This window comes from Phoca vitulina, unplaced genomic scaffold, assembly GCF_004348235.1.
Source record: "Phoca vitulina isolate PV1807 unplaced genomic scaffold, GSC_HSeal_1.0 scaffold2, whole genome shotgun sequence".
Classification (NCBI taxonomy): domain Eukaryota; kingdom Metazoa; phylum Chordata; class Mammalia; order Carnivora; family Phocidae; genus Phoca; species Phoca vitulina.
The window spans coordinates 32,090,937-32,113,988 of NW_022589705.1; the positions used below are offsets into that span (position 1 = coordinate 32,090,937).

At 40.3% G+C, this 23,052-nt stretch overlaps 1 protein-coding gene across 1 annotated transcript in view; it reads left to right on the forward strand.

Moving 5' to 3' along the window:
• Positions 1-208: 208 nt before the first annotated feature.
• Positions 209-23,052, forward strand: part of LOC116639754 (uricase) — a 30,802-nt gene continuing 7,958 nt past the window's right edge. The window contains exons 1-4 of the mRNA XM_032416332.1: positions 209-322; positions 9,846-10,064; positions 13,242-13,358; positions 13,458-13,536. Coding sequence (XP_032272223.1) covers positions 293-322; positions 9,846-10,064; positions 13,242-13,358; positions 13,458-13,536 — 445 coding nt within the window. The 5' untranslated portion in view covers positions 209-292. The remainder of the gene's footprint in view (positions 323-9,845; positions 10,065-13,241; positions 13,359-13,457; positions 13,537-23,052) is intronic.

Sequence of the window (23,052 nt, forward strand, 5' to 3'; positions counted from 1 at the left end):
AAGTAAACATTCCCTAAAGTGTACTTCAAAGGGTTGCCTCAAAGTCAGAACAAATTTAATTGTATTTTACCAAAGATGTTTACACATTGTCTCCACCTCTGGTTTTAGCCACTCAACGTGGTCCTTTCATTTCCCAAGAACCCTTGGTGTCCAATTGGTTTTAATGCAATCAGGTAAACATATTGACTGCTCACCCTTCAGGTCAGATAAAAAATGTTAGAAAACATCTGTTTTGCCCAAACTATTCTTTTTCACTCTTGAAACTGAATTTGAAGTTGAAGGCCAAGAGAAAATGGCCCATTACCACAATGACTATAAAAAGGTGAGACCATTCTCTTTTTGGAGGAGGGAAGGGAGTAGACAGGCATATGAAAAGAATTTCTTAAATTGACTCAATTATTAAAGATGCTGTCATAAAAAGTAGCACTTTACCCTCTGTCTGGAAATCATTATGGCTCTGATCTGTCTCTCTGAATATGGACCTAGATCAGTCACTTAGGGACCCAGACCAAACTGGAATCTTGCAAATCTGGTTGAGTTGGAGTTTTTCAGGACTCAAGGTTCATGGGAAAGTGAGGGGTTAGGGCTCTATTTCTCTAAAGACAGAGTTTTGTGAAGGATGTTTGGACCATCCACCCACATCTTCCCGTGGTGCTTGCAAAAGGGGCAGAATTCTGGGCTTCAGTGCAGACCTGCTAACTCAGAATTCTTCCACTTCGGTTTAGGAATCTGCATTTTTTTTTTTTTAACAAGGTTTGTGGTGATGCTAGTACACCCTAAACTTTGAGGCTTGCTGCCCTGAGCCAAGGCTGTGCTGTATCTGATAGGTTTGCAACCTATCAACTTGGTAAATAAAAAAAAAAAAAAAATTCTGATCATTTCTCTGTGGGTATCATTTTGTTTTATATATGTTTTTATTGCATTCAAAAAAAAAGGATTTCAGCAACTGTAAACTTTTCATCAAGTTTTAAAAATTTCATAGCATGAAGTTTATTTTTCTAAGTTAAAATAAAATAAAATTAATTTTATCTTATGATAGCTTTTGTATAAAGGTAATAGCTGAGTACCCTAGGCTTAAGATTCACTGATGCATTTAGAGAATATAAGCAACTTGTTTTCAGTTATGTAGGCTAAGGAACATTTGTTGAATAGGATATAAAATAATTCCTGTTTTCTCCTCATTACATGCTTAGCACAGGGCCTGACCAAAAGTAAATGATCCACAAATGTTAGCTAAGATTATTTTTACTACAACCTGAGCCCTTCCTGAGGTTGGGCCGGGGGACATTTGTATTAGGATGCTATTTGCTAAATCCACTTTTGTTTCAAGGTCTGGAAAAATGCTGTTAGGTTACTTTCTTTCAGATATAACTTTCAGTTAAGCTTTCTTATCTCCAGCTGTTGCTGACCTGATCATGCTGATTGTCAGTCTGTGACTTTTCTTATGCAATCACTAGGTATCAAACCCTGTCCTGGACATTGAGGGGCTCCAGAGATGTCAACATTACCCTAAAGACTAGATTCCAGTGTGTCCTGGTTTTTGCTAAAAGCAGTGAAGTAATGTGAAAGGAAACTGAATTTGGTGGATGGAGATAATGCAAACTGGATAGAATGGTTTTCACAATATCCACTTTTGAAGCCCAAGTAGTAGAAGATGACAAAAATACCACAGATCCTTCACAGTACAATTACCTCTAAAAACAGTAGAAAACCCCTTCATTATAATTTAGCCGAGTATAGTGAACAAGGTAGAGTTCTTCACTTGGTCATGGGCTTCTTAGTTCATAGTTGAAAGTTTGCATTCATTCATCCAGTAATTCTGGAAGATCTCAGTCCTGATCTCCTTGAAATTGTGCCTCTTCCACTTTCGCTCTGTCCTATCATCCTAGTGCATTTTATGTCTCTTGCATGTACTCTGTCTCCTGGGTGTCTGTATTAATCCCGATTCTTTATTTGGATCTATCTTCCAGTTCTCATATTCTCTCTTAGGCAACATTATTCTGTTACTTAATCTATCTCTTCCAAATAACTAATTATATTTCTTCAGTTGTGTTTAATCTGTTTCTTAATGCGCCTAGTAATGCATTTCTAGAGGTTCTATTGGTTTTTTTTCAAAATTTTTTTCAAAATTTTCAGATTTACTTGGTCTTTTTTATGGTCTCTTGTTTTTTGCTCAAGAGAAGATACACTCTATCGCAAGAAGGAGATATGCTCAGTTCTTTTATTTCTGTAAAAATATTAAATATGTTATTTTATATTTTGTGTTTGATAATTCCAATATCTGAAGTCTTTGCTGTTTGTTGTTTCTGCAACTCTCTCTCATGATACCTTGCTACCCTGTGTGCTTTTTTATTTTCGACTGTGAGTCCATATTCTTTGAAGCCTTATCTGTGAAAATTTCTTGAGATTGAGATAAACTTGGATTTCTCCAGACCCTGGCTTATGCTGGCTTCACTGAAATTTGGTCATCCTTTGAGGACTTCTGGAAGTCAGGCTGCTGGCTTTATTTTTTTTATTTTCAATAGCTTTTGAGGTATGATTTACATGCCAGAAAATTTATCTGTTTAGGTTTAACTTAATGTTCAAACTTTTACAAGACTGTTGATGTCTTGAGTAAAATCTAGAATGTGACAGACTGAAGGAAAAAGTTGATATCCTTATTGTGGGAGGAAGAGGGGGACTGGAATTATTTTGATGAAAATTGATGAGACAAGCGACGTGATACAGGTATTTGTGAAACAAAGAATTATTTATGAAAAATGTTGTTAAAGGAAAACATAAGTAGAATTAATGGAAGAAGGCCAGAAAATGTTATTTTGTCAATTCCTATTCATCATTCATAGCTTTGTGGATGCCAGGCCCTCCTGGAAGCTATCCTTGATCTCCCTCAATCTGGCTTAGGTATCCCAGGGTTCACTGTATTTTTTTCAATGGGAGTAATTATCACAATGTGTTCTAATTACTTGGCTATGTTTCTGAGCCTTCTTCTCAAAAGCAGGGGTCCTCAAGCCGAATCTGGCCCACTGTCTGTTTTTGTAAATAAAGTTTTATTAGAACACAGCAACATCCATTCATTTATGTATTATGTATAACTATTTACACTGTGATGGCAGAGCTGAGTAGTTGCAACAGAGACTATATGGTCTGCAAAGCCTAAAATATGAACTTTTTGATTTTTTACTGAAAAGGTTTGTTCTAGTGTGAAGGGTATAAACTTCTAATGTATAATCTCTATCAGGGCAGAACAATGCCTGCCTGGTTTGCTATTGTATCTCTAGCACTTACCCTGGTGCTTATCACCTAGAAGGAGCTAAAGAAATATAGATGAATGAATGGATTGAATGAAAACGATTTCAGAGGTTTCTATTCTGGGGTTATGTGGAATTTATAATGAATTAAATCTAAACAGATAAATAAAAATGAGTATGCAGGCAAAATCCAATTTTAAAGAACTTATAATGTTATGTCAAAAAGGCAGCTGGGTACAGTGAAAACAATCAGGCAGGCCTGGGTTCCATGCCTGGCTCTGCCTCTCAAAAGTCTTGTGGTTTTTGGGGCGCCTGGGTGGCTCAGTTGGTTGAGCATCTGCCTTCGGCTCAGGTTGTGATCCCAGGGTCCTGCATCGGGCTCCTTGCTCAGCGGGGAGCCTGCTTCTCCCTCTGCCCCTCCCCCTGCTTGTACTTGCTCTCCCCCTCTCTCCCCCCCTCTCTCTGTGTCAAATAAATAAAAAATCTTAAAAAAAAAAAAAAAAAAAGCCTTTGGTTTTTGGCTTTTTTTTTTTTTTTTTTAAGATTTTATGTTTAAGTAATCTCCATACCCAACATGGGGCTCGAACTCACAACCCCTAGATCAAGAGTTGCGTGCTCCACCAACTGAGCCAGCCAAGCGCCCCCACAACAGCCATGTGGTTTTGACCAAACTATTTAACCTCAACACTGTCAGCTTCCTTCCCTCAAGGTGAGGCTCATGATCTGTGCTTTCAGAGAGTGCTCTCAGGATTCAGTGAGGGGCTGTGTGCATAGCCTCTGGCCCATGACGAATGCTTATTAAATGCTGGTTCCTTCCCTCCTTGTTTCCTGTTCTTCTGTGACACTGTTATATCTTTATCTTTGCTGATGGACTAAAAACAGTCTTTTGGTGATACGGGTTTAATGACCACAAATAAACCTACATCACTCATGTTTACAGTCGTCCTTGCCCAGATAAAAGTCAATGTTTGACTCAAATGGAGTGCCTGTTACTGAAGACTTGAAGATGAATTTTCATCCTGCCCCCAAGGGCAATGAGCTTTTCATTCTCCCCTTACTTCACTATTTAAACATCCTAGCCATACACACAGAATCGATCAGAGCAGAGAATTCCCCTGCAATTTAAACCAATGACTTCAGTTCTAGAAAAAAGTGATGGCTTGAACTGGGGTCTCTCTGGGTGTTGATAAGTTCTGCTTGGTCCAGTGTAAGCAGAATACGGCTTTTCAGTCTCAGCAGGGCTCTGTCCACGGCCCGGGTCTCCCTGGTAGCCCTATAGCTTTGGGCAGCTCACTTTACATCCCTGATGTAGTTTCTTTTAAAATGGGGATTTTTCCTCTTAAATTGCAGGGGTTTGGGGAGGAATAGATAAGATAATGTAGATTCCAATGAATGGAATTTAAAAAATGGTATAGAAACTCAAGTTTGCATGGCCGTTTCCCTCCGTCTATATCCTTTCTCTCCCTAAAGAGTGGACTGGCCTTCCAGGGGGGATCAGGATTCTGCCTGTAGTGGGAAAGAGCCTGTTATTCAGGGGCAAATGGGCGGGGTTCTCCTCCTGCCTTCTGTCACCAAGTAATTTTGTGACCTTGGCGGGACACTGAACCCCTAGTATCTCCCTTGGTCAAACTTGGATTAAAAATACCTACTTCACAGGGTCCTGGTAAAGGATCAGAGGGAATAATACATGCCCAGTTCCTGACACAGATGAAACCCTCACTAAATGGTTACTACTGTTATTTTTATTCTCAAGACTTACACATTTGGAAAGAGGTATCTTTCAGTGTATGCGTTTCAGTGACATTTTCTTCCCACCGAGTTCTTGGAGGTCTCCATCAATTCTTTGTTGTGGCGTTTCCAGCCCCCAATGCTAGAAAGCTGCTGAGGGCCTTGTTCCAGTCCCCAGCCCTAAGGCTACTGGCGCCATGGAGAGGTTGGCAAGAAAATTAGCATCTCCCCTGACATTTAGTGACTGAATTTTCTCTTCCTTAGTAATAGGCAGAAGTTTGAAAATCACTGAGCACCTGTAAATAGAATCTTCGTTAGCTAACAGGTCACCTTCCTTCTACCATAATTATGCATATGACTTGTTAGACTGTTTTTGAAGCATCTGCTTGAAAAATCCCTTTAGAGTCACACTTTGAACATAACTCAAGGCATAGCCCTCCTTGATAGCAAAAATAAGCCACTCTACAGCCTAAAGCAACCTGACATTTTCTACTAGATATCAATATTTTCCCATCTGACATTTAGTAGATCCTAGGCAGCCAAAAAAAAAAAAAAAAAGAAAAGAAAAGAAAAGAAAAGAAGAGAAATACCAGCTGCTTCTAAGGTTATGATTCACCATTATTGTTCTTATCCTTATGTATTGTTAAGATCTGCCAAAGTGATATTAAGATTGTTCAGATGAGTACTCCTTTTTCTCGTATTAGTTCAGCATCTTTCTCTGAAATCTTTTTGTTCATGAATACCCCAAAAAATAGTCAGGCAAAGGAAAAACCTGGGCATAGAATTGGAAGAACTTCTCCAGAACATTCCAAAGACAGAGAGAGGCCTGTCTCCATGAACAGTTCTTCCATCATGGCGCACTGCAACTGAGTTGATTTTTATACCTGTGTTGGGTCCTAAATAGCTAGCCCTTTTGTATTTGTCTCTGTTATGGAGGGAAGAGATGAGGCTTACAGAAGCTCTTCTAAGACTGAAGAGAAAATGTGAGTTATTTTTAAATTTAAAAAAGTTTTTTTTTTTAATCTTTCTTAATATTTTCTACCTCAAATCCCACCACTGGGCCTTCTAGGGTTAACAGACTCCAGGCTAAGGACCCCTAGACCTGTAGTGACAGCCTTCATCATTTTCAGTATGGTCTGCAAATAAGAGAATGCTCACTATCTCATTACAGAAATGAAAAATAAGATTAATTTACAATCTCAGAGAGTTCTCTCCAACATTACTTGCAGGTAAGTAATGATTTCTATCCTCTCATCTTTCAAGACATGTCTAAGACACGGGGATTTTCCTTGTGTAGAGCCAGGTAAAAATTTACTCGGTCTGATGTTTCATCCAGAGTATTACTCTAGGAAATTGAGTTTCCTTTTGTAACTTTGTTTCCTGAAGCCACACAAGCCTGAGGAAGCCACACAACCAAAGTATGAAGGCAGAAGTAGGCCTTGTCATAGCAGCAGTCTTTCTGGATTGGCGTGCAATCTGGGTATTTATCTCTAACAGTAATTGGAACACTTTGATATAAAATTTGACATGTAGTTATTATTTATCAATGATAATTATGGCTAACATTTATTGAACACTCACTATTTGCCAGGCCCTTTTCTGAGTGCTTTGTGGTTTTTCCCACAGAATCCTCACAGCAGTCCTGAGAGGTGGGCACTACCATTATTCCCATTTTATAGATGGAGAAATTCGCCTCCACATGCAGAGCTAATAGGTGGCAGAACAAAGGTTCACCCCCTATGCTGCCTGATTCCAGAGCCCAGAGCCCATCCTCTCAGCCACCTGCCCACCCTCCACACGACAGCCACCTTCCTATCTTCTTGTGCAGTTATCTTGGACACGGATCTCCGCACCACACTGTGCTTTCTACACCATAGGGTTCTGGCACCCACTTTTGATTTCTCTGCCTGCAGAACTGGGGGAAGTCTTATTGAGGAGAACAGCCTCATTTCTGGTCTGGACCCGTTATCCGTTCTGTCAGGTCCTGCCCAGAGACTCTCGGGCATCCCACACCTCTGTTGTTCCACGCTGCTCCGTCCTCAGATGGTTATGTCCTTTTTCTTCTGACTTATTACCCAGTAAATGTGATTACTCAAGCTTTGCTCTGGTGCTAAGGCCTGGTCGGGGGCTCGCTGAGGAAGGCTGACCTCTCCTGCACGCGGCACGCGGGAGCTCCATGATGGCCGCGCTGTGTGGAGTGCTCGGTCTTGTTAGCAACGTGAGCACTTTGTGCTGCGTCCCTGACTCTCTCTACACTCAGTTCTGCCCTTCCCAGGCCTTTATTCTCCAGTCGGCTGTGCCTGTGATCTCCGGGCTGTGGCGATCAGAGAGCTGATGGTGCCTTCCCCACTTTCCCAGGAAGAGGAACTTCCTGCTCAGGGTTTGAGCTGACGTGGCGATTCTGTATTGAAATCTTTGGGGTATTTTCATTAACTATTCCATGTCCCCACACAAGAAGTGGAGGTGATGGTGCACCATTCATTCAGCCATGCCATATTTGTTAAGCACCTATTCATGTACTAGGCACTGCGCTGAGCCCTGGGGTTGCCATGACGACTAAGATAGAATGGTTCCTGCTTCCATAGTCGCCCATTTTTTAACAAATCAGACACATGATGAGGCAATTGCAACATAATTTGATAAAGGCTCTACTAAGGCAGTAACTCTTTCCAGAGCACATGGAAGAGGCACCTACTCCAGCCCTGAAGAAGTGGCATCTGAGACCTGAAGGGTGACTAGAAGAAGTTTGGCAGGTGAAGGGGTTGGTAGTTGGGCAGAAGGAAGAGAAAAGGTGCCCAAGGAAGAAGGAATAGCATATTCAAAGGCCTACGGGCAGAGAAAGCATACAGAGCCTGGGCAAGCCCAGTGAGCTCAGGAGAGCTGAAGCAGAGTTTGAAATAGGCTGTGGCAAGACAGGCAGTTGGAGAGGTGAACGGGGTTGGGGACCTAAAGGGTGGCCGTCATTGAATCTTTCTATGTATCATGTAGGAACCACTTGCTTTCGCAGACTGAGCTACTGTAGCTTGGGTATTTAGCGGCAGGGCGTAGGACTGAGGGGTCACATTTGTTGAGTCCTGCTGTGTCTTGCAGCTGATGGACGATCTTGGAGACCTTTGGTTCTGGCCCCTCATCCATGCCGTCCAGGGGCCCCAGGCCAGCCAAGTGCCTCCCTCCCCCTGGTGGAATCCCTGTGGCTCAAAAGTCACGTCAGAGTCTTCCTCCGACTGCCGCCAGCAGTGCTCTCTCCTCTAAAAACTGGTGTCTTCACTCAAAGTCCCTCTTGCCATCCCTGCCGCTGCTGTGCCCGTAGCCGGGCCTGACGTGGCCACTGTAGTTGGGGTGGCCCTCACGGCTCCGCGAGGTACTAGGAACTGAGCCGGGATGTTCACACTCACCGGCAACTCCTACAAGTAGGGGTGGTTATCTCCGTTTGTACAGCCGGGGAAACTGAGGGCTCAGAGCCAACAAATTATTTGTTGCAACCACAGAACTATAAATGGCAAGACGGAATTTGGACCTGGTCTGATTCCAAAGCCCCTGCAACCACAAGCGGTGACTCTTTCCTTGTCCGTATTATCATTCTTATTAAGATCCTTTAAGTCCACTCTTTGCGTTGTCTTATTGATCCTGTTCTTGAAGATGAGTCCCTCCAAAACTGGGTCAGAGGCTTTTGAGGGACCTTTTCAAGAGTCGTCCCTTGAATCAGCAGCATGTCCTAGCAGGCTCTGTCCCTGAGATTTAAGCCCGCCTCTCATACTTCACGATTCCTCCCCGGGGACCTGGTGATGCTTTACGTAAGCAGAATTTGGGGCCGCCGTCAGCAGATTGCCTGTGTGCCATTAGCAGGGGAGGTTCCTTTGTGACCCTCCCCAGACTCTCACTGCATGTTGTTTCTGATTTACTTTTATTTTTGTCACTTTGCTTTCGTTACCATTTTAATGTTCAATTTTGACGCTAACTAAAATAGGGTTTTCTGCCCCTCTGCTCCCTCCTGTCTCTTCTCTCAAACACCAGTAAAGCCCAGGGACGACTCTTCTGAATCCTAGCAGTGGGGATGGATGCATTCGCTAGCGAGAGCTCCGGCTCCAGATAAGGCTACTAATCAATCAGTCACCAGGCTTTTATTAAGTGTCTCTTCGCTAAAAGCATAGCTGTTCCTGCAGCCAGATGGCCCTGGCTCTGCCCTCCTGAAGGTAATCTGGACCCTGTCACTAATTACTCTTCTTCCTGGCAGCAAGTAGAAGAAGCAATTTTCAAATTGTTTTTATTGATCACACGGCATTTTCTCCGGAATATCACTCAGTATAAAAAAGAGGATATAATTATTTTCAGTTAACATAGTCAAAACATGTTAATAGAAGAAGGGCAGTCTACATAGTGGTTCGGAGGACAAAATCTGGAGTCAACAGATCTGAGTAGGAATCCTTGGCTCTATCCTTCACTAGCTATGTGGAGTAGGGCAGGTCACTTAAACTCTTTGAACCTCAGTTTCTCCCTCTGTAAAATGGGAATAATACGAGTTTATAGAGCTGTTACAAGGATTAAGTTAGCAGGAATTAAATAAAACAGAGTAAATAGTTCGGTCCAGGAGATACTGTTATTGTTATCATTAGTTATTATGATCAAGAATGCCCTCTACCTGTCTGTCTTCAGGCTAGCTGGATATATTTTCATCTGTTTCTCATAATTCTCTTTTCTCCGTTAAAGTTCCCATTTTTCTTCAAAGGTCGGATATAGTCTTGCTTTCATGAATACTCTTAACTCTCACCTTTTATAATTATGTGATTAAATCAAGGCTTGAAGAGCTTGGAGTTGACTTTTTGCTTTCGTTTAGGTTTCTTCAATAAGAGGACTGTGTTTTTGTTGTAGAATGATGAGGTGGAGTTCGTCCGAACTGGCTATGGGAAGGATATGGTAAGAGTTCTTCATATTCAGCGAGATGGAAAATACCACAACATTAAAGAGGTGGCAACTTCAGTGCAACTTACTCTGAGCTCCAAAAAAGATTACGTGCATGGAGATAATTCAGACATCATCCCCACAGACACCATCAAGAACACGGTTCATGTCTTGGCAAAGTTTAAAGGGGTAGGTGTCACTCTCCTTAGACGCTGCCTCTCTTGCTGCAGAACTCACTGTACTATAACTTGAGGGTATTATTTGCTTGCTGCAAGTTCCCTTTATTTTTTAATCCTATTTTTACATTTAAGCCACTAATTTTTTAAATTTCTATTCTAAAATTCTCAGCCTTACAGAAAAGCTTTTTTTTTCTCTTTTTTCTTTTTCTTCTTCTTAACCTCACTTCTCTTTTTTGGTTCTCAACTTACCACATCTTTTAGGAAGAGAATCCTACCTGACAAATTTACATGTTCTCTCTTAATTAGGATCATTGGCAAATCAAGGTCCCGGGAAGATTTTCAGAATAGGATTTTATACATTTTTGTCATACATTTCTTTGATTCCTCTAGCTAATTTAGAATGGTGTACATTTATAGAAAAAAGTACCATTTCTCTTCCTGGTGTTACTACAGAAGAGAATCTTGAGTATAAGATATATTTTGAAATATATTTGCCCAACTTTTAATGTCTCCCTAATTTTCCCAACTCCATGACCACTTAGTATCTGTATATTGTGGTAAGTGTACTCTTCAAAAGGGTCTTGGAGCTGATAGAATCTGCTATTTTAACACTTCATCTTCCACTTTCTTTAAGTGTGAGTGAAGCTGTGTTGGAGCACTAGCAGATTTCTGGGCAACTCAAGATAATTTCTCTCTCTCTCTCTCTTTTTTTTTTTTTGCATGGCATGCAGATGTTATTTATTTATTTATTTATTTATTTATTTTTATTTTATTATGTTATGTTAATCACCATACATTACATCATTAGTTTTTGATGTAGTGTTCCATGATTCATTGTTTGCGTATAACACCCAGTGCTCCATGCAGAACGTGCCCTCTTTAGTACCCATCACCAGGCTAACCCATCCTCCCACCCCCCTCCCCTCGAGAACCCTCAGTTTGTTTCTCGGAGTCCATAGTCTCTCAGGGTTCGTCTCCCCCTCTGATTTCCCCCCCTTCATTTTTCCCTTCCTACTATCTTCTTCTTTTTTTTTTTTTTTTAACATATAACGTATTATTTGTTTCAGAGGTACAGGTCTGTGATTCATCAGTCTTACACAATTCACAGTGCTCACCCTAGCACATACCCTCCCCATTGTCTATCACTCAGCCACCCCATCCCTCCCACCCCCCACCACTCCAGCAACACTCAGTTTGTTTCCTGAGATTAAGAATTCCTCATATCAGTGAGATCATATGATACATGTCTTTCTCTGATTGACTTATTTCGCTCAGCAAGATAATTTTCCTATTTGCTAAGAAGTCTAAAAAGACAAGACATGTAGACTGGAAAACTTCTGTTCTCATGCTTTTGCATGAATCCACACTCAGAATGCATGAAACGAACAGATTAATTGAAATATAATTTCTGCAAGGCCTTCCTCCCTGCTGAACCTTTCTCTTGCTAATCAGAGTGGCCCAGCAAGCATAAACATGGCTATGGACACAAACAATGAATCACGGAGCACTACATCAAAAACTAATGATGTATTGCATGGTGACTAACATAACATAATAAAAAAAAAACAAACATGACTATGGACAAAGGCATTGCTCTCTTGAAAAATTAAATTGAAAATAGGCTTTCTTCCTGAGCTATAGAAGAGGGCCAGGTAACACAGATGCTTGTATTTCCCGCACTGTGTGAGAGACGCAGAAAAGTGATGGAATGGACCTGGATATTAAAAACAGCTAGAATTTATTCATTATATATAGAATGACCATATAATTTCTTATCCAAACCAAGACACTTTTTTCTTTTGATTTTTTTTTAAATTGAGGTATAATTGGCATAAAACTTTATATTAGTTTCAAGTGTACCACATAATGATTTGATAGTTGTATATATGGTGAAATAAATGTTTATTTCTTGAGATGAGAACTTTTAAGATTTATTCTCTTAGCTACTTTCAAATAGGCAATACAGTATTATTAACTGTATTTGCTGTGCTGTTCATTATATCCCCATGACTTATGTATTTTATAACTGGAAGGTTGTACTTTTTGACTCTCTTCACCCATTTTGCTCACCCCCTCTCCCCTGGCAAACAGTATTCTGTTATCTATATCTATGAGCTTGATTTTTTTCTGTTTGTTTTTGTTTTGTTTAGATTCCACATATAAGTGAGAACATATGGTATTTGTTTTTTCCTGACTTATTTCACTTAGCATAATGCCATCAAGGTTCATCTATGATCTATGTTATCACAAATACAAAGATTTCATTTTTTATAGCTGAATAATATTCCATTATATATATATAAAATATACACCATATATATACCATATAAATATGGTATAAATAATAAATATAAACCATAAATATAAATAAATAAATATATATGTATATACACACCACATTTTCTTTATCCATTTATCCACTGATGGACACTTAAATTGTTTCTATATTTTAGCTACTGTAAATAATGCTGCAATGAGCATACATCTTTTTGAGTTAGTATTTTTGTTTTCTAAACTAGGACACTTCTGAGAGTGAAATAAGATGCTAAAGAGGCATAAAACAGAACTATCCTGGGGAAACCTGTACAAATAGTCCACCTTAGGCACAGACATAAATCATCTGTAGACTGTGCTAAGACCATAGCCCATTGTCTAAAGATTATTATGAATAATTTGTATGAAAGTAGGGAGCTGCTTTATGGGGTGGAGAGCTGGGGATGGTCCATAGAAGGCCTGTTTGCAAAGCAAAAAAGCAGAAGTGGTCCTACATTAATGTTTTTCCTTGGGAGACTGGGAGGCCCATTGGCCAATGTCATAAAGACACCAGAGCGTTTTGGAGTATACTGTGGTACTGTAGTTGGTGTGGCTGATGACTGAGCTCACCGTAAGGAGAATCTAAATGTTAAGTTCCATTTTGCTCATTCACTGACACATTTCTTCCTGCAAAACAGGTTTCTTTTAAAAACAGGATAGTCTCACCTGGTAATGGTGATCTATTAACTACACTTAGGAGACCTTGTGAAAAATCGAGATAAGGACCAATTCACCTCTCCAGAGTCTTTCAAAATCTATATTTCTCTGGTTCTAAAAAACATTTGAACAGGAAAGAGAACTCCATGGGTATTTAAAAATTATTTTTAAATGAGGCAGTTGTTTCTGGTCACTAGCATTTTGTTTCCTTTTACAGATCAAAAGCATAGAAACTTTTGCAATGAACATCTGTGAGCATTTTCTTTCTTCTTTTAACCATGTCATCCGAGCTCAAGTCTATGTGGAAGAAGTCCCTTGGAAGCGTTTTGAAAAGGTTACCTCAGTTATTTGTGCTCTCAGCTTAATTAAAGAAATTGGCTTTATGACATATACTGAAATTTTACTGGAAACAATTTTTTTTTCTAATTTTCAGAATGGAGTTAAGCATGTCCATGCATTTATTCACACTCCCACTGGAACGCACTTCTGTGAGGTTGAACAGATGAGGGGTGGTGAGAAAATATTTTCATGTTTTGATTCTGCAATAGCAATTTCAGTATTTTATTCTTCTAAACAATTCTGTTTATTAGCATTGAGGAAAACTGTAGAGAATTTTGAAGGCATTTAAATCTGAGATGGAAATGAGCATTGTGACTCTGGAGTACATTTTAAAACTATCTACTTTTTATCCTAGTGTAAAAATGAAATAATACATTTTGCAACAAATCTAGGGGTTGAATAAAGTAGATCATTTTTATCATCTGCTTCTGAGGTGAGGGGAAAAAAAGGTCCAGGCTGACAAAACCCCAAGTCTCTGAATTTTCTGACCAGTACTTTTTGTACCATACCATGCTATAATTATAACAATCTTTATAGGAAATAGCCAGTAAATAACAATCGAGTTTCCCTGACATTTTATTTTCATAATGAGACCACTGATATTATTATAATTACTATAGAATGAACCTCATTTAAATAGCAATGACAATTATATAATTCTTTCTATTTACTAAGAAATTTAAAACTTAATTGAGGAACATAATTACAATATGGACCTTGTTAGTACTGATGATTGAACTTAGCAAATATCAAAATTCCCAAAGCTTGTCTCCCACTGCTTGATTGAGATGGTCAGAGCAGAGTTTAATAATTGGCTATGAGTTAGAGTAGAGGACCTCCAAGAACCATGGAGCCAAACGTGGTAGATAGGTCTCTATCCTAATAAAAAATAAACTTTCGGGGCACCTGAGTGGCTCAGTCGTTAGGCATCTGCCTTCAGCTCAGGTCATGATCCCGGGGTCCTGGGATTGAGCCCTGCATCTGGCTCCCTGCTCCGTGGGAAGCCCGCTTCTCCCTCTCCCACTCCCCCTGCTTGTTGTGTTCCCTCTCTCGCTGTCTCTCTCTCTCTCAAATAAATAAATAAAATCTTAAAAAAAAAAAAAAAACAACTTCATGATCATCATAAATTGAGAACATGGACTCAACTTTTTCCCTTTTCAATTATTCTTCGCTTTTGTCTCCTCTCCCTTTTCTCTCCTCTCCTCTCCTTCCCTTCCTTTCCTTTGCTGTATCTCCTTCTCTTTCTTCTCTAGCTCTCTTCAACAAGAATTGGAGGTAGCATCTCAGAAATGTCAGAAATATTATAAAGTTAATAAAATATAAGTCCCTTTGGAGTTCTATTGGATAATGCCTTCCCTTAGAAAGTTCTATTGTATTAGCTGTGGTTTAATAATTTTCGCTATCTGTATTAAATTCCAGGCACAGCCAGAGCCTTCTCAGTGTTTAATTAACAGTTGTGTAATTATTGTCCTATAAAGGAGACTGAATAACTAGTTGTTAAAATAAGTTGAAAAGATAATGATTTTTTAATCCCCCAAATGCTTAGCCATGTGACATATTGACTTGCTGACTGAGCCGTGAGTTAGTTGAAATGTAACTTTCTTTCCTTCCTTCCTTCCTTCCTCCCTCCCTCCCTCCATTCCATTCTTCCTTCCTTCCTTCCTTCCTGCTTTCCTTCTTTCCTTCTTTCCTTTTGTATGTGACTTTGGGAGAGAAAGAGAAAGAAATGTTTCCTGCCTCCCCAAGCCAGTGTTTTCTTACCCAAACCACACTGACTAGCCTCATAAAATTATAAACTCTAAACTGGCTTTGTCCAGCAGAAATATAATGCAAGCTACATATGTAATATTAAAATTTTCTAGTAGTCACATTAGGAAAGAAAAAAGAAATTAATTTTAATAATATATTTTCTTTAATCCAATATATCCACAGTGCCCCTTGTATATGTTATAAATATCAATTACTAATGAAATATTTCACATTCTTTTTAAAAACTTAAGTCTTTGAAATCCTGTGTGTATTTTATATTTACAGGCCATCTCAGTTCACACTTCCCATATTCCAAGTGCTTAAGAGCCACGTGGGGCTAGCAGCTACCATATTGATTAGCACAGCTCTAAACCAAATCATAAGTGATTTTGCAATATTTAGTATATCCCTCTTTTGACTTTCAAGTATGTAAAATAATAGTAGGGGCTAGAATTAGATTTGGGGAGAGCTAACTAAAAAATGAGAACATGAATGAAATATGCTTATGTCATTCATTGAAATACTATTCATTCAACAATTGGATTTTGAGGACTTTTTATGTATCCTAGGGCTGTAAATTCAGAGGTGAAAAAGACATTGCTTGGCCCTAGTGAGTTTACAGTGGATGAATAGCAGGAGATAGACTTATAAAAAGATTTATTGCAATATCAGGGGCTAAAAATCACAATGAAGGAATCAAAGTTATGCGAGGGAGGCAAAGAGGTGCAAAAACCTAACTCTTCCCAGGGTAGTCTGGAAGGCTTGACAGGGGAGGAGGAAATATTCCAATTGACTTTTGAAAAATGATTCAGGATGTGCTGGGCATAGAAGGGGAAAGAAAATCACAGGTGGGAGAAATAGAATGTACGTGGGTAGGACCTATGCAGGAGTGGAAGAGGAAAACTAAAGTATCTTGGACATCTGCCTTCTGCTGACCACCATCCTGGGCAAGTAATTTTTGTTTAAAGGGCAAAGCATTTGAGGAATAGTAGCAAGTTTAAAGGGTCTAGTTCTTAGAATGTAAAGAGCTGAGATGAAAATGAAGAGATTGATTTGGGCTGGATTTGGAAGGGCCTCGTGTAGCATGCTAGCAAGACTGGTCAAATTGGAGGCAGTTGTGCATGGTGGTAAAGCCATAGGTGTTGGAATCCGACTACATTGTATTTGAATTTGAGCTCCACTACTTAATAACTTTGTGACTATGAGAAAGTTACTTATGCTGCCTCATTGGTTTTCATTTGTGAGATGATGATAACAGTGTTCACCTCAATGGCCCAAAGAATTAAAGAAGATAAATATTAATATAAAGCATTTTAGCACAGTACCTGGCACATAGGAAACACTCCTTAAATGAAAGCTACTAGTATTATTATTTAGGATGGCCATAGAGACCCAGGAAAGGTCTTTGTGTGTGTGTGCGTGTGTGTACCATTCAGTAATTCTGACCAAGGTTACCATGCACTGCCTGGAGGAAACAGGCAGTAGTGAGAAATTTGGGATCTTGTTGCAGAGATGGAGAAATGATGGAGTCGGATCTCAGGCAGTGAGAAGTAGAGATGGAGAGGGCATTATGTGAGGCATTTCTGAAGGGTACTGAATGGGTGTGAGGGGTTGGGTAGGGGTGGAAGGTACAGAGAAGGAGAGGTTAAAGTTGCCCTAAAGCTGGGGGCTCGCAGGAACTGACTGAGGAGAACACATATGATTAAAAAGTGTTCAGGGGGAAGCTGGTGAATGAGGGGAATAAGGGATCGAGGTAGATTTGGAGACCATCAACAGACTGCTGGTGGGTGATGCTGTGGGCAAGAAGGAGCCATTTCAGGAAAACACTTGAAAGGAGAGGAGGAAAGTGAGAGGACTGGGGGAAATTCCCCAATTTATGGGTTGGGCAGTCTGAAAAGTCAGACAGAAGAAAGGACAGAGAGAGAGAAGGAAGATTGGAGAGAGTGGTGCCATGGAATTTAAAGAAAAATACATTTCAAGAAATCAGGGACCGTATTAGGATAACAGGATACATAACACACAGGTTCATATGTAGTGGCTCCCTACAAGAAGCTCACTGCTTTTTGTAAAAGTCCGGTTCAGTGTGTGTGTGTGTGTGTGCGCGTGTGTGCATGCCCGTGCGTGTGTGTGTTGGGGTGATGCTCTGCTCCAGGAAGTTATTCAGGAACCCAGGTTGATGCAACCTTACATTTTTTAATCGTTACTTTTTGGGGTCACCTTGAGAGCAGATCCCCTTACCAGACAACCAGGAGAAGAAAAGAGCTTGGAGGAGCAAAAGGAGGAGGCAAAACCCCTCAAGCATAACACCAGGCCTGAGACGATCGCACAGCACTTCTACTGGAGAGAACCCAATCACACAGCCACACCCAACTGCAATGGAGGCTGGGAAATGTAGTCTACCCAGGTACCCAGGAGGAAGAGGAAACAGATTTAGTAAACAGCAAGCAGTGTTTGCCATGGGAAAGTTCAGAAGTTTGGATTGAAAGAAGACTGAAGAATAAGTGTGCAGTTTGGCAAATGGGTCACTGGTGACTTCCAAAAGAATATTTTAGCAGGGCCTGGACGTGCAAATGGAGTGGCCAAGTTTAGGCTCTGCTGATCATAAGAAGAAAACCGTCTGCTCTTTACACCCTTGTTCTTTCCAGGAATTACCGGAAGCTCTCATCAGCCTGAATTCTAGTCACCTGGTTGCTGCAGAATGGAAAAACTAGTCACCATAATAAGGCGAAAGCTTTTTCTTTCTGCGGAAAACCGCAACGCTTCAGGCTACTCCAGTCGTTATGGTGGTGTTCCCAGAAGCCCCAGCTTGACTCATCTAGAGTCCAGCGTCCCTCTGAATATCATGCAGGGCTGGCAGGGATCAGGGTAGGGGAAGAGGGATCTCTTGCCTTAAGTGTATGCAGTATGTGTGTGGACGTGTATATGAGTATGTGTATTTGCCAGTGTTGTGTACATAAAAATGACATTTGTACTCTGTCCCTCTTTGGAAAATAAGGATCCATGATCTTAGGGTAGCAAAGTTTAATTCTTAATTTGCTTATTATCCAAGAGCTAAAACTGCAGGTATTTTGAGGTAAGTCAATGAACAAGCATTATCATAAGAAATGCCCTTGCATAGGCTTAACTGAAGAAAATAATCGGTATCTAGCCCCGCCCTTCCATACCCCAATTCTCATGGCAAAGACTGTTGTTACAAACTTGTAAGTAAGGCTTTTGGTGAGGGACTAGCTAGTTGGGGAGAATTCTGCCCACTCAAACACATGCACTTAATCACACATTCAGCCATGCAACTCCCAATAGGGACTCTTCCCAGCAGGATATGTAACTAATGGACTGGATTCTTTCTTATCAATTGAACACACATTTATAGAAAGCCTACTGAATCTCGAGCACCATTTTAGGCCCTAGAATTGCTGTAAAACTCCCATTACACTATTTTCCTAGCGGATCTTTGAAAGCTACATCATTAAGTGTACTTTTACCTGTTTCAAAGTCTGTTAGTTACAAGGGAGAATCTGGAAGAGAGAGAGAAATTTGTTCACCCAAAGGGATGACAACTGTTATGTTTGTGACTTGCCAAACTCTGAGAGAAGAGCTAGGCTCTGCACGTGTGATGCAAGTCATTGGTTCAGGCATTCTAAGGAACCTGGATCCTACAAACTCTTTCTCTTATGTGTCTCCCTGAACGACAAGCGTAGCCAAGTCTTGAAGTTGCTGAGATGGTTGAGTCACTAATTTGGACTAAATTGCCCCCCAGACCTCTGCAGTATTTGATTTATAACTCACAATTCTTTAAGAATCAAATTCCTCCCAATCTGACAGTAAGTATAAAAATTCAGCTAAAGCATAGCTAAGTAGAGGAATGGTAGATGGAGAAGACATGTCAACTAAGAGATACTGTCTTCTGGAAGTAAAAAAAAAAAATCTATTGACATGGAGACCAGTGGGGCCTTGGAGGTGGTCTTAAGGAAGGGGGGTGATGAAACTGAAGTCCTAGAGGAGAGTAATTTCAGAGGCTCAGCAGGCAGAAGAAGTGAGAGGGAGGAAGTAGGAGACTCAGGACAGAGACGGCCCATTGCCAAGAAGGCTGTGTATGTCCTTTTTGATATCACGACAGAAACACTCTTCAGTTTCTCCAAAAGATGAATTTTTAGTACACACAAGTTTTTTAAAATCATCTCGATCACAACCTCGTTGTACAAAAGCCCAGTTAACTTCCTTCCACCTGGCTGACGCCATCTTTCCCCATCCAGAGTTGCACGGAGGTACCTTGCACTCTCCCTGCATGAGTGAAATGGACTCTCAAAGACAAATGATATTTAATCTTCACTTTCTCTAGCACTTCACAAGTTTGAGGTTTTTCTACTAGAATGATTTAATATAGTTTTAAAATATCCTCCTTTTAGCTATTTGTGTCCTTTTTGGGGGTGTTAAACATGGAAGCAATTATCCTCTTCATGACAGGATTTTTTTTTTCTTGGCTCAATAAAGCTTTGTGCTTTGTGACACCTGATGCGTAGGTAAGGAATTGGGCTTATTTTCTATTAATTTGCAGTGAGTTTCTTTCCCTTAGAGAGCTAAGGGGTAGGATGTATGCTTCTTTGAGAGATAAACCACAATCTGTTAAGTGTGTAGGAGGACACTAAAAGCTAGCAAAGATTATGTTCTAGCAAAGTAAAATGTGAAAAATCTTCTTTTGCATTACTCTATAACCAAGGCAAAAAAAAAAAAAAGGAAAAAAAGCTGATTAAGTGGTTTCATGACAAGTAACCCAGAAAAGGACAATCCTTTTGGTTGAATTAATTCTGTTAGTATAAATTGGAATTGTTTTTAGCCTGTGTGAGGCAACATATTTTTAGTTGATGGGTCCATGAATTTGAAAGGCTCAGGTTCGTACCAGTGTTCAGAAAACTGGGGCACCGCCAACAGAGAAGATAAAATAAGCTCTTTGATTTCATCCAGAGTGTCTAATGTGTGCCAAGGAAGAAAAATTTTTCACATTAAAAGAGAATAGGGGTTTTTTGTTGTTGTTGTTTCTTCATAGAATGATGAGTGCACCAGAGTAGATGGTTCATGTTCTGCCAAAACTGTGGCAGTGGTTAATTGTCTTCGGGAACATAAAACATTTTATTCTATGTGAAACTGAGGCCAGAACACATTAGAAAATTCAACTTTTTTCTTCATTTTCAGATTCTAGCCAGAAAATAGATCATTTAAAATTTGCCTAGCAGAACTGACACTCCTCAGAGATCAATAAATCTCATCGCAGGGTTGGAGGTAGATAGCGATGGCATGTCAGAAGTAGTTTTCAGAACCCAATGAGCCTTTGTGAAACATGGGAAACATTCACAGGTAGTTAAAGTGATAAGAAAAAGTCAATTATTGCAAAACCATGATAACTTTTAGAAAGCATTTTCTGTGGGGCAGCCATTCTAATAAGTACTTTACAGATATTATCTCAGACATCTATCAATTACAGGAAATAGGTATGGTGATCATCTCCATTTTCAAGATGAGAAACTCAAGTAGAGAGGGATTAAGTATTTTCTGAGGGGAATAGTGCTCATAAATAGAGGAGGAGAGGCACAGAAAGCACCAAGATTTGAATTCAGGAAATCTTGAGTCCCAAGGCCTCAACTCAACTACTATGCAACAACACTGCGCCCGGGAATCCTTTTATGACTAAGACCATTGGAGGAGCCAATGTCTTATTGGCTTACTTGGATGTTGGTGATAAAGGCCAGCTGTATAGGAAAAGATAAAATAGGTAAAATTTGCCTTTGGTTCTCATTGACTTTATCCCCACTCAAGGATTCCCACTGCTTGTTCTAACCTCATTCCTTATTGCAAACCTACATTTCATTTCTATAGGATTTTTTTTTTTTTTAGAAGGGATAACTGTTGGAAGTAGGTTATATTGGTTTATGGGCTTAAGAAGTCACTCCTTTATGGGGTCTTTGTATTTCAGTAGGAAATTTTTAAGGAATAAAAAGTTTTCCAGACACAGGGGCCATTTCTAAAAGTGATGCTTCAGTTTCTGTTTCAGATCAATGGAGATGGTATTTTTCAGGCTGGGGATTCTGTCTGAGGCTCTCAAAGAACATTGTGGAAGTGAAGGTGGCAGCCTTCTTGTCTCCTGGAAAGGCCTCTTACTGTAAAAAAAATCAGGAGAGTTAAAGGAAGGGGAAAACATCATGGGGATGGGGAAGGGGATCCAAAAAGGAGGAAATAATGAAGTGCTGAGTTCAAATTCCACCCCTGCCAGTTTTTAGCCACGTGACTATGGGCAAATGACTGAAAGTCTCCTGTATAAAAATGCTTAATAGAATTGCGAGGATTAAGTAAAATAAAGACTGAAAAAGGCAGCAACTAAATGCTTGCCGATAGTCCGGATGTTCTCAGCTAATGGCGATGTCCTCCGCCTCCCCTGCCATGCTGTCTATTATAGTTTGGTGGGTGTGATCAGGAAGGGAAATGGTAAAGATTGATGGAAGAGAACTGTCTAGAAAAAAAAGAGACTAAGCTGTGAAATATTTATTCTTTGATGTGCATCAATCTTGTTGCATGCATTCACTCATTCATTCAATAGATACTTATTGATTGCTTCTACAATCCTCTTGGATTTTAAACTTAGACTCACTTGGATCAGCTCTACACAGCATTTAGAAATGCTGATTTTGCATAACTATGTCTTCATACATCTAAAATCTGTTACATCAAGCCAACTCAAAGCACGCAGTCATTGCTAGTGTCTTTCTCTTGATCATTCTTCAGATGTAGTTTCCAAAGAGAACTTCAGAATGTTAAACAAATATCATTTCAGTTTTGCCTCATTATCCTGGAACACTCTGACCAGAAGACCTTATATAATCAGCTGATCTACCACTAGCCACTGGCCATTGCTATCTTTGGTAGATGTACACGTGTGGCTGGGAAAATATCAAAATACAGTCATTTTTTACCTACTTCTAAACTCCACAGCTCCTGAGTTAACCACAGCAACTTGAGAAGATGTAAACTATTGGGTTATTAAGAGCTGCCCTGGATTTTAATTGAGGATAGAATTATATTCTTGTCCTTCAACTAAAACCATGTACAACATAGTGATGCCTGATGCCTCTGGCCCTTGAGTTATACACCAAACAAGCCAAGAAAGAGAGATATTAATCAGGCCTAACTTCAAGACTGAAAAGAGATGACCTTAATCATCCTGTCATGGCACCATGCTCCTTGGGGTTTGTACCCAAGTGCGCCCTGAACATCCAGCCTCACCAGCCTGCACAAATAAGTCTATGGTGATGTTAATTCCTGAATTTTTCTGGCCTTATATTTCTCTCATTACAAAACTGCTGGATCTCTCCAGTCAAACTCTCCCACCTCCTGACAGCCTGGAGGTCTGTTTCACACGTGTTTAGGGAGAAGTTTGCACCCATTGGGTACCACTACTGCTTCACTGGTTCTGCTCAGCATTGGCTGTGCTCATTGTCCCTGCTCTTTGGGAAGAATGATGCTCTCTACAGAACACTGTACTCCGGGATTTCCCAGTATGTCACCTGGTGCCATATTCTATTCAGGCTTCACCAAACTGCTGGAGCTACAGTGTGTTCCACATAGAAAAAGAGAGAATCTTCCCCTCACTAACTCTGTGCCCCACCTGTCCTGGGCCCCGAGCTAGAACTGCCTGGTACACAAGTAAATAGCTTCTTCAGATTATACCTATTATCCCTCCACCTTCCCCATTCACCTCATACTGTCAGGGACCGCAGGAGAGCCTTATCATCCCCTCCATTTTTGCCAACTCTGCCCTCTCTCCCCCAGGTCCCCATGAACCAACTTTGTCCCTTCTCCTTCAGCCCAAACCAAAAGCCATTATGGGTATTCATTTAGGCAGATCTATGCCCTATGGGTCACTGCCTCATCGTCCCGGCCTCTATTTAGGT